Source organism: Eretmochelys imbricata, chromosome 17 (genome assembly GCF_965152235.1).
Source record: "Eretmochelys imbricata isolate rEreImb1 chromosome 17, rEreImb1.hap1, whole genome shotgun sequence".
Lineage (NCBI taxonomy): Eukaryota > Metazoa > Chordata > Testudines > Cheloniidae > Eretmochelys > Eretmochelys imbricata.
Genome location: NC_135588.1, coordinates 4257570 through 4269983, shown reverse-complemented (window position 1 = coordinate 4269983; position 12414 = coordinate 4257570). Strand labels below are relative to the sequence as shown.

General features: G+C 46.2%; 1 protein-coding gene across 1 annotated transcript in view; it reads right to left on the bottom strand.

Annotated features, from left to right (window-relative positions):
- The window catches only part of NXN (nucleoredoxin), a 101163-nt gene that overhangs the window by 31081 nt on the left and 57668 nt on the right, over window positions 1–12414 (bottom strand). Inside the window, exons 2-4 of the mRNA XM_077836708.1 lie at window positions 3379–3496; window positions 1197–1330; window positions 642–742 (exon numbers count right to left, since the gene is read on the bottom strand). Of these exons, the coding sequence (XP_077692834.1) occupies window positions 642–742; window positions 1197–1330; window positions 3379–3496 (353 nt within the window). The remainder of the gene's footprint in view (window positions 1–641; window positions 743–1196; window positions 1331–3378; window positions 3497–12414) is intronic.

Here is a 12414-nt window from a genome sequence, read left to right as displayed (position 1 = left end):
TGGCGCCTCTCCCAAAGAAGGAGCTTGCAGCGAGTTTCAATTTTAAGAGATTTAAAATCTCCTCAATTCTGACAGCTGCTGCTCAAGGGTCCCGCAGACCTCGGGCTTGTATCCAGGGCACGCAGGAACCTCAAAGCAAAATGTCAAGCAAGACCACCGCAAGGATTGTGGGCTTGATCTTGACTTCACCTCTGCCCTGGCTAATCCATCTTTCCCCTGGCTCCTTCAATCTCTCCCCTAAGCCAGCAGGGTGAAGGTATCTCATGCTACCAGGTTGGGGTGTAGGGTCCTTATTATCTGGAAGAGCCCTGTCCAGCCCTGCCTCCCTCCCACCCCACATTTAGAGCCCGGTCTCCTGTGTATCCAACAGCACTCCAAGGGACAAACCCGATTGGTTTCTCTCCTTAAAGCAGATGTCGTATCCATTAATACTTGGAGTTTCTTCCACCTCGCGGGTACATATCAAACAGCTGAATGTACCACAAAACCGTACTGATCGTGATCTGCTTCTAGTAACTCCCAACTCTCTCCTTGCTTCGGGGCATGAGTTTCTCCAGTCTGGCCTGCACACTTGCCTCGTCCCTCCAGCCTCTGCACCACGGCACAGCACACAACTCTCCAAAGCAAACAGCAGACATTACCTGTCTGCGCTAACGAAGACGATCTCAAATTTCTGCCCCGTCTCCTTGATTTTCCGGTAGGACTCCACCAAGACCCTCGTGAGGCTTCGGCAGGGCGGGCACTGGAAAAACACAGAGGAGCACATAGTACCTGGACACCAGGGACACTGCTCTCATTGAAGTCAATGGGCCTGATTCACTCCACAGCTTCCCTCAGCGGGGGAACAGGGAGCTCCATGAGGCCCCCACGATCCCTGCTTTCCCAGGGGGCCAAGAGGCAGTCTCGCAGTCTGCCAAGTGGCTGGGCCTGCTGGATAGAGGGCACTGACTCAGCAAGTCACCAGTGCAACCTCCGCCAGTTACCTGGAAGGGGAAGGTGGAAGAACCTGTCTGCTCAGGGTGAATTTCACCTCGGGCACAGCTGCCCCTGCAAAAGTGACTCTGGCAGCCCAGCCAGCAGAGGGCATGGTTATCTAGCATGAGGAGCTGCAGTCAGGGTTGAGCCTTCCCACAGAGCTGCCACTCACCTCCAACCCCTTCCATTTACTCTGCGATGGAGAGGTGCCAGCTACTCACCCAGTGCGCAGAGAAATAGACCCCCACGTGAGAGCCCTCCAGGGCGGTGCTGTCCAGCGACTGGCCATTGTTTCTGAGCAGAGGCCCTGCAACAACTTCACTGAAGGGTTTTGGTCCCCAGGGGAACTCGAGCCCTAGGGGAGTTTGGGATGGGCAAGGGGAGAAGGCAGAGAGAAGAAGAGTGAGAGCCACATCTAGCATTTACACTTGAAATGGCTTTACTGAGGCCCTCCCCCTTCTCCAAAGGCATCTAGCTGGGCAACCATGCAACAGACAGGAGCCGGGAGTCCTCTTAATCCATCTGCACCGATGTCTTTCCATGGAGACATCCTCTGCCACCCAGATACTGGGCCACATCCCCGTGGGGAGATTGGCACAAAACGTTAACCAACACATTTGTTCTGAAGGGAAAACCACTCTATGAAACACCCACTGAGGGACGCAGAGGAGAGCCGCCTACAAAGGACCATATTCTCTGCCCCCAAACCTGGCAATCAGGCTTTCCATGCGGGGGACCCCAGAGTCACCCCCTCCCAGGGTTCAGCCACTAGTGCAGTCTCAGGGATGAAGTTGTCTATGCAGCCCCGGGTTTGTCCCCCTCCTCCCCACAATGGAGTGCTCAGCCAGCAGACCTATGCAGCTGCAAATCTACTTGCTGCCCTCACACCTCCATCCCCAACCGCCCTACGCAGGACACCCCAGAGGAGCCATGCTTTGTATCAAGCAGAGGGTCCACATTTCCTACGTAGGCTCTCAGTATCCTCTTCCCCGCTCTCCCCTCCCGCAAACACCACAACTGCACCACTTTCTACTCTGGATAGGACCCTCGGTGCCCACAGAGGGGCAGGATCTGACCCTTAGGGACCCCTGTGCCTTCTAAGCCGCAAAGTGCATTTGCGTGCATTCACCCAGTCTCTAGATGTCAGAATGCTCTCTGGGAACAATGCACATAGTACTGCTTTGGGCGGCCAGGTCATTGCTGTGGTCTGCGGTTCATTCTTCCCTTTTAAATGAGTTTGGCAGAGCTCTGCAGGCTCAGGATCTCTCTGCTCATGGCTGGGGTGCAGGCCATGTACTCTGAGTATTCATCTTTTAGAGAACAGGTCAATCTGCCCATCCCGCTCCTCACAGCCATTCTGCTTCCTGAACAGCTAGCATTTGAAAACAATTGAGAAGCAGCTGGTGTAGCCTCGGTTACTGCAGCTCAACTCCCACCTCGGTCTTTCTCTTTTAGGAACAGCAGCAGGCTTCCTTAAAGCTGTCACCATTTTCATTTCCCCCACACAGGGCTGCTTTGTCCATAGCTTTACGGCAGGATAATGGACACACAGGTTTCCTTACCCACCTAAAAAAAGCGTCCATATATTCTGACTATTCCTGCTGCCAATTCCCAGAATAAGCAGCCCATAAATTCAGCCAGAGCTAAAGAAACATTACCAGATGGTTTCGACCACAAATTATACTTAGCCTGTCATGCTGCATGGCTCCCGCCCCCTGTGTTACACCTAGGGGCTTGTTTTCAGTATCTGTCATTCCCGCACCAGGGAAATGACAACCGCATGGAATGCAGAGGCACATATGCTGAAAGGTCAAAGGTGTCCAGGCAGATGCCCCACTTTCATTTTGTGTAGGGACTACAAATATGTGCAGCAATATTTGTTTGTTTTTATCACTTGCCGATTCAGAGAACGCAAGGTCTGGTATAAACACGCCGCATGGTATGATTTAGAAAAGAAAACTGTAGCTTCTTTTCGGCACCATCTGTAAGTAACAAGGGAACTGTTCTGTCTCAAACTGTATGGGGTTACTAATATACGCACCACTCACTATATGAGAACAGCACAGATTTTAAGTGATGAAAAACGTGGGTCCTCAGTTTGTCTGCCTGTCCCCCCCAGTGAAATGCGTACCGCAGTGTTTCATTTCATCTAACTTTTCCCTCATTTGCACTTCAGACAGAAAACCTAGAAGGGATGCCTTTGTTCGTTAAAAAATGAAACCCTAACTCTAATGGGAACAATGTAGGGAATTTCATGCTGAAAATAATCCAGTGCTTTGATGAGGTAAGTCTGATGATCTTCATTTGTTTCTATTTTTTGCTTCCAGTCACACTTTGGAAAGGGAGCTAAAAGAGAAGCGAACTGTTAGCCGTCGTATGGGTGTGCAGCGCTCCAGGTCTCACCTTCTGGGTCATCCCGGATCACCAACAAGCCGTTTCTGCACACAACCTTCCCCGTGGAAGCGTCTATAAATATCAGCGACGGAATGTTGGAGACTCTGTATTTGTTCCATAGTTTTAGCTGTAAAAGAGAGGGGGAAGGAGAAGAAGAGGTAAACTCTAAGCAGCTTGACCATTAATACTTTTGAGCAGCAGCATCTTACAGGCCAGTGATCAAAAAGATGCAGAAGACGACAGAGCGGCAGTTTGTAGCAGAGCATCCAAAGGTCTCACACAGGAGCCCAGCTACTGCTAGCCTGGTGACCTCAAAAGAAAATGACATCGTGTCGACCGGAGCTAAGTCTGCATTCTACTCCCAGCTCTGCCACGCACTTGCTATGTGACCCTTGACACAGGAGTTCATCTCCCAGTGCCTCTGTTTCCCCCCGTGTGGAGTACTTTGAGATCTCTGGCTGGAAGGCACTGTAACTGTGATATGCCACCACCCTATGAGGCAATCCTGTTTCAGCTGCTTCCTTCCCTCCCAACTCACCATTCATTACACTAATCTCCAGTCCATGCCCAAGACATGTTCACACTGAAAACATGGCTGATATACAGAAACTTGGAGAGATGATTCTGCCTAGGCCCTGCTGCATTTTGGCCATCTTGATTCGCAGCCTAGAACTCCCCACACAACTTCATCCAATGCCAATAACTGAAACACACCTGGTCACACACTTCTCGTCTGGCATCATATTTCTGCACATAGAATTTATTCTGCATCTGAAATGTGAATTGTAAAAAACCACCAACACTAGAAGGAACTATAGAAAGAGGAAAACAGCTGCTGGCAAGGCATAACCTGCAGGTGTACATGGGAAGCCTTCTGTAACCACTCCAATGCATCTTCAACTGTAACTAAAAGCCAGGAAAGGCTGTGGTCAGAGGAGCTGATCTCAGAGCTTCGAGTACCTAAAACATTCCAATCTGAGCAGTTCACTTACATTTTTCCAAGGCACTTCAACCTAAACAGCCCAGTGATGTATTATCAACCTCTTAAATGCAATCAGATCACAACACAGAACCAGAGAGGACAGAGGAGAGGGGAGGGAAGGAAATGAATCATTAGTTTCCCACATCATCAAATAATGTGCTGCAAACTCTCCCTGGCGCCATAGATATTTATGACATTCATTTGGGCCAGTGGAGAACAAAAAACCGCAATGGAAGAACAGCAGAATGGAGCCTCAATGTTAATAAAACTCACAATTACACTACTTCTGATACTTTATGCTGAGTTATTTTGCAATGCAAAATAATGGATCCAGAATAAACCTTAAAGCACATGCTTCTATATTCTGATCCATCTTATTATTTTATTTATATCAGAGTAATACTCAAGTCTCAGTTGAAATTTGGCCCCCATCATGTAAAGCATTGTATGATGGAGACGGTGAAGACTCTGTATTGTGCTAAAAGACAATCCCAGCCCTGAAGAGTTTACAATCTAGTAGACAAGACAGATGAAGGGTGTAGGAAAAGGATGCAACCTCGAGCCAGAGTGAATTGGGTGATCTAGCTTTTTATATGCTTACCGACACTCTAGCTAAGGGTGCTAATCATAGGAGACATTTAAGTTTTAATGCCAGTATCTCTATCGCTCTTCTAGAACTTGTTTCTGTGCAAAAATCTTACTGTGTTTTGAGAGACTTGACAAGGCTATCAAAATTTATCCTACCTGAAACTTGTTATTTGATGATCAAAGTCCTCTAGGTCACAAATATCTAAAAAAGATGCATATACAGAATCATAATTTTTTTTTTTAAATCTCCATTTATTAGGACCTACAGAAAACAGACTCATGCTGCCCCTGCTAGCACCATTTACTAACACACACTATTCCCAGGGCTAAGCTGACGTCATCGATGATGCTGATGCACAAGCTAAATGGATTTGGCCACAAAAGCTGCAAAGACTTTGCTAAATGCAAGTCAGCCATGTTAAATTGAGTTTGGTTCAAAACACAAAGTAAATCCAAGTTTGTGAAGTTTAAAGGGATCTTTACAAGGATCACGTTTTTCAAGCAGCTATCTAAGAGGTTGTTGCAAATAATAAAGAGATTACAGAAAGTAACTGGAGAGCTCTCTATAAACAGCTGCTCTATTTTGTCATGTCTTTGCCATATTCAACAGACTCCCCTCAAGGCCCTGTAGAATGCTGCTGCAGCAGCTTTCCTTTTGGGGGGTTGCTGGTAGTGGTCTCTACATTATGCCTAACCAACGGTCTCCTAACTCAGCCATTTATAATCTACAGAGTTTATATGTCCTGCACATCTGTGGGTGCTGTATAAATAACCAAAGGTATCACTGCAGAGCAACCCGAGGTTCTGGGGCTGCACATGCTACAAGGCCACAGGGGGAAGGAGGGACTGAGCTTGGGACTCAAACTCAGGTCATTGTTATGGTCGTGCCGGGCATTAAGCACAGACCCACTGGATCCAGCTCAGTTATGCACAAATCTCAAGCAAAATAAGAAAAATCAGTCACAATGGCTGACTTTCATGTTGAATCCACACAGCGCTGTGACAGTCCCATAGCTTCAACTCAAAATCATACATCAGTCCCTGGTCCACTCCAAACATCTGCGAACCTCATCAAAGCTGGGTTGTGCTTAGACCCAGCTGTGAAAGAAGCTGAAACCTGGTAAATTTCACACCCTGTTCAGTGCAAGCTGAGAACATTTTGCACAGCTCTGCTTACCTACCTCAATTCAGCGGTCTGTGAAGTATAACCAGCTCAGATTGGTGAAGAGCTCTGTGGTGATAATAATAAATAAATCCCTTGACAAACAGCTAGATAAGTCCAGTTAGTTGGGCTATAATTAGTTGGCCTATAATTTAAATGCAGCATGAGACACGGATGAACAAACAAGACAATTGCATTTAAGAACACCGGAATGTGCTGTCATATAAACCCAGTTATGAAAGGCTTGAATAGCAAATTAGTGGTCTCCAAGCACTAACCATATTAATGTGAATGTCTATATCAGAAAGTACATGAATGCACTGTTCAAAGTCTGAGCAGTTTGATTTGATGATTCTCCTGTGCATTGGGAAAGCTGATTGGAAATGAAAAACGCATGCACTGAAGGATGATTGCCAAGATTTACCACCATTCCCATGGCAATGGGCTCTTTCAATCACGCTCCGCTTTCCAAAGCAGATCAGACACTTCTAAGAGAAAGTCAAATGGCTCATTTTACGGCAGGTCTGACCCGAAAGTACATAACCTTGATGGGAAACTGGGTTTTTTCATTTACTGCTTATTTCTGTAATTCAAATTCCCTCAGATTCTCTCCTCTCCATTCGAAGAACAGGATAGATTTCCCCCCCCTTTGTACAAAGAAGAAGATTCTGTGTTTTGTTAAGAGTTGAAAGGGAACAGTGGGTTCAGTAAGTGCCAGATTGCATCAGCTTTTAACCTTACAACTACCCAAACTTATAAACAGCCTTCTGGTGGTTGGAAACTTTCATTGTTAAAATCATAGTGAAACATCTGGAAATACAGACAGAAAAGAGATTCCATCAGTACTGAGATATTACAGAGGTGGACGGGCACTACAGAAAAACCAAGGACTGATCAGCATTTGATATAGAACAGTAATGTAGATTGAGAGATGCAAGTCCAGAAGGGCCCACTGTGATCACCTAGTCTGATTTCCTGCATAACAACGGGCCAGAGTATTTTACCCAGTGATTCCTGCATCAAGCTCCTATCTTATGGCTGAGCTAGAGGTTTAAGAAATACTTCCAATCTTGATTTAAAGATGTCAGGGATAGGAGAAAGCACCACATCCCTTGGTAAATTGCTCCAATGGTTAATTAACCTCATAGTGAAATATCTGGAATTTTAATTTGTGTAGTCTTTGGACAATACCTTTCATACAAAAATGAAGCTGACAGAAATGACTGGCCTCCAGCATGTCATGCTCTGTCTTGATGCTGCTTGGCTGAAGACAGAACATGGAGTGCTGGGATCCTGTAGCATCAGCAGGCCACACAGCTGTATTAAAGGCGAGAATGGCTGCAACGTGTTTCATGTTATGGAAATTCCCTCTGGCCTCCTTAGATCCAAGCAATTATATGGATGGCCTGAAACTGAAGGGAAGATCTAGACCTGAAGCCAACGTTTGCACGAGCCTGTGCAAAGTGAAAGCGCAGAGCTTGGCGAAGTCCTAGCCATTAACTGACCGTCTCTACAAGGCTGTCAACGTGGCACAAGCAGACTCCAATTACTGGCAAAGGGTCTCCTCTGCTCTGCTGGCACAGGAAGTTGGCTACATTTATTCTGAGCAATTTGGGATTTGTGATCCATACAGGAAGCCTAATGAAAGAGAAAGAAAAGGCAGTCACAGTACAAATAGGTGAACAATCGCCCCTGAAAGGACCATCTATTGTGTTAGGCATGGTGAATGGAAAGCCAAATGTGAGCTAATCGGAAACCACAGGAAGATCAGAGGATGCTGTAGGAGAATGCTGCCTCAGCAACTTTTAAATGCAGCTTTTCCTGTCTTGAGGAGAATGACACTGAAATAACATGCTTCTTGCTCGGAGAATTTGATCATACATTTAAAGAGGGGATTCTTTGCTTCCCAACAGCTGTTGCAAATCTGAAGGATCAAGCCAAACCTAACACAGATGTGGAATTAATCTACACGCTTCAGCCTGAAACCAGTTGATGCTTACAGACTGCTCCTCACTCCCGATTCACACTGTACTCCTGGTAAGTTAAATAGTCTACTCCACACAGAAAGCCAGTTGGAATAGGAGCTGCAAAAGCATTCTCTTCTCAAGACACCACTGACACAGAGTGACCGGTTTATACAGAAATATACCTGGTACCAATGTTCCCTCTAATTTTTTCATTCATGTGTGGAATGAATTTTGTTATGGGGGTTTTTCGCCTTCCTCTGTAGCATGGGGCACGGGTCACTTGCTGGAGGATTCTCTGCTCCTTGAGGTCTTTAAACTACAATTTGAGGACTTCAATAGCACAGATATAGGTGTGAGGTTTTTTTGTAGGAGTGGTGGGTGAAATTCTGTGGCCTGCGTTGTGCAGGAGGTCAGACTAGATGATCATAATGGTCCCTTCTGACCTAAATATCTATGAATCTATGAATCTATGTGCACTAATATGGAGGTGACGTGTGGCAGGGGTAGGACTGAGGGGTTCGGAGTGTGGGAGGGGACTCAGGGCTGGGGCAGGAGGGTTGGGTGCAGGGGGGTGAGGGCTCTGGTTGGGGGTGAGGGCTCTGGGGTAGGGCTGGGAATGAGGGGTTTGGGGTGTAGAAGGCGGCTCAGGGCTGAGGCAGAGGGTTGGGGTGGGGGGGGGCCGGGAGTGAGGACTCTGGGGTGGGGCCAGGGTGAGGGGTACAGGCTTCCCTGCGGCTGTGGCGGGGAGAGAGAAATTCCACGCAGCCCCCTCTAGCTGCAGCAGCCTGGGGCCGGGGGAGAGAGACCTTTCCCCGGCTGCGGCAGCTCTGGGGCTGGGCCAGGGGAGAGGTGCCTCTCCCCACCTGCGTGGCCCTTGATAGCTTAGAGGGAGCTTAGCCTAGTACCTTGTACAGGAACTTAATAGAACAGTTCTGGTGGAAAACCAAGTTACCAGTTATGTAATCTGATCCATAACACAAAGTCATCAATGGATTTTATTGGCAGGAGCTCGGAAATCGGGACCAGAGTTCAAATCCTGAGTTTACATACAAATCACTTAACGTTTCAGTGCCTCAGTCCCCCTTCTGTCAAACAGAATGAACATTGCAGAGTGATATGATGCTTCATTAACTATTGTTGGTAAGTATCAGAGGAGTAGCCGTGTTAGTCTGGATCTGTAAAAGCAGCAGAGAGTCCTGTGGCACCTTATAGACTAGCTTATGCTCCAATACATCTGTTAGTCTATAAGGTGCCACAGGACTCTCTGCCGCTTTTGTTGTTGATAAGGTGGCTGGAGAGCCTCAGACTAGAGGCATTATGGGAGGGCAAAGTATTGCTATTGGTTGCTATGCTACTGCAGTCACTAATCATTTGTTCGTTTGTTTACTCCATCATGGTGATCTGAAAATGGACCAGCATGAAGTACATGGGAGAACTCTGGAGCTGGACACAAAAATCAGATCACAGGTGTTAAACTAAACACCCATGTAGCAGGAAACTTCTCTGATCTAAAACACATAATGGCTGGGGGACAGGTTATAAACCTACCAGGCTACAGACTGAATAAAACCGACTGGATTGGCTCTCAAGGAGAAAGAGGACTCTCATTTCCCCAGTGGCATGCTAGTAGGAATGGGAACGTCCCCCTCCACTAACAGCTGCAGAGTGCTATTTTTGGTCATGCTAACTGACGTCTCAGCCCTGGTATCTGCATGGGATGCATTAACTCACTAGTGCAAACTCTGGGCAGGGATGGTAACCACTGATAAAGAGAACATGAAACTGCTTTTCGTGCATGCAGAACTCCAAGCATGAGATTTGTTCCCACAGGAACTTGGTTAGCGGCCGCCCACTATGGCAACTGGTGTCCGTAACAAGGGTGTCTTCGCTGCCCTGTTAGCTGAATGAAGCTGTGCTAGATTCCCCTCCTCAAACCGTATTAGGATAAAGACTTTTGCCTGTCTTCATTCAGGTCAGATGAATGCTCTGAGAGGCATTTGCCCAAGTAATATCATCATATATACTGCAACCCAGGCTTCTGCCCTAACCCTGGGAAATTCAAGCAGACAAAGTTAATTTAAAAACTCAAGGGCAGATCTGTCAACAATAATGAGAATGTGTTCCCAATATGGAGAGCTGCTGCTTTCCATTAAACGAAAAGCAATGCAACATTTCCTTCAAATTCTCCTTTGGAGGCAGTGCCTCCAGAGTCTTGTTAATTTCCTCTGAAGGCCCCTTAGAAGATCCTGTTTTCCACCACCCTGACAACTGGACATACTTCAGGGAAGCTGGGTTTAGGTTTTTCCTTTGGGGAGGTCAGTGTATTGGTAGTAGTTTCTAGTGAGCAGATAAATTAATTTGATACTTCGAGATTGAGGGTGGGGCAGTTAAAAATTCCTCTAAATTCCTCTTACACAGAAGTGATACTGTAAATTAAAAATTAAAATAAAACGTTTCCCCCCTACAAGCACAATTATACTGATACATCTTAGAATTGTTTAAAGGCACATTGCCTGTTAGTTTAATCCCCCAAATCAGCGGGGGAGTCGTGGTTTACAAAACCTAACATGGAAAAATTTCTGTTTGGATTTAAACTGCTCCCTGCAACATCTACAACCCAAACACAGCAGCAATGAGTGATTACCAAGAATCCGCAAGTGAAACTGACCAGCGTAGGCTTACCGTCAACATGAGTGAGTTCGAGAAGTAAAGCAAGAGCATTATAATGGGCAAACCTGTTTCAGCACGAGACCGGAAACAGGGAATGGGAGAAACTTGTAATCCACCTTCCCCCTCACACAACAGAAAACTACTGGGGAGGGGATTCCTAAGTCATAAACTACAGGTTGAGAATTGCTGGGGTGGGACTTCTTGCCAGCAATGCAATACAAGTTTAGTTCTTCACTAGGACACGAACAACAAATCCAGTTCTCTCTTCTTCCTCTCTCCTACATATGCTATTTGGACGGGGATCGTCATTTTTCTCTCCAGTAAAAGACAGACAGACAGACAGACATGAGCTCAACTCCTGTTGCTCTCTCATTACAGGGCCATCAGCTGTAATACCGAGAGGTCTGTTTGAGAAACATACAGGTATTGCTCTGCTGGAAAAAAGACTATGGCTCAGGCAGCTGGAGAACACAGGCTGGCTCCGACTCTGTCCTGTGGATTGGTTCCAGGATGCTGAGACATCCTCAACTGTTCATGACACTTCATTCTCCGTCAATGCTGCAAGATGAATGCCCTCCCCACGTCCTCACTCACTCCTAATGCTAACTCGCAGCTTGTACATTGTGTCCTAATGGATTTACAAGTGCACGGGGGCTACCCCGATGTTGCACGCAGCAGGTGGGGCACTGCAGGCCAACGGGACATGCCCTCACCCTGTCAATTCAAATCCAGTTAATGCCTGTCCTTCCAATTCAAGCTTAGCTCAGAAGGGAAGGACTTCTCGCACTTCCTTCACAGCTCCCCACTATCTCCTTGTGTAGCTGAACCTCCTTAATCCAAATAGAATGGGGGGCATGACATTTATCTAGGTAGAAAGGGGGACTTTTCAAAGCAAATTATGCCTGCTGGAGGACTGACTTTAGGAAAGACAGAGTGCTGAATACATGGGTTTGGATACATTAGTTTTTACTCTGTTGCTAGTTATTTCTCTCTGAAAAACAATGAAAACTAATTGCAAAAAAAACAAAGTACAAGAGACAGAGACTTCCTCCTAGAGCATTAATAAACAGAGGAGGAGGCATTTGGACCTGTAAAGTGCAATATACAAGATCAATGTAAATGATTCATAGATTCTAAGGCCAGAAGGGAACAGGGTGATCATGTAGTCTGACCTCCTGTATAGCACAGGCCACAGAACCTCCCCAAAATAATCCTAGAGCAGATCTTTTAGAAAAACATCCAATCTTGATTTTAAACTTGCCAGATATGGTGGATCCACCATAGATCTTGGTAAATTGTTCCAATGGTTAATTATCTTCACTGCTAAAAACTGTGTCTTATTTGCACTCTAAATTCGTCTAGCTTCAACTTCCAACCATTGGACTGTTTTAGACCTTCCTCTCCTAGACTAAAAAGCCCATTATTAAATATTTGTTCCCTATGCAGGTACTTACAGACTGTGATCAAGTCATCCCTTAATCTTCTCTTTGTTAAAATAAATATATTGAGCTCCTTTAGTCTCTCTCTATAAGGCATGTTATCAAATCCTTTTCTCACTTTTGTGGCTCATCTATGAACCCTCTCCAATTTATCAACTTCCTCCCTGAATTGTGGACACCAGAACTGGACACAGTATTCCAGCAATGGTTACACCAGTGACAAATACAGAGATAAAA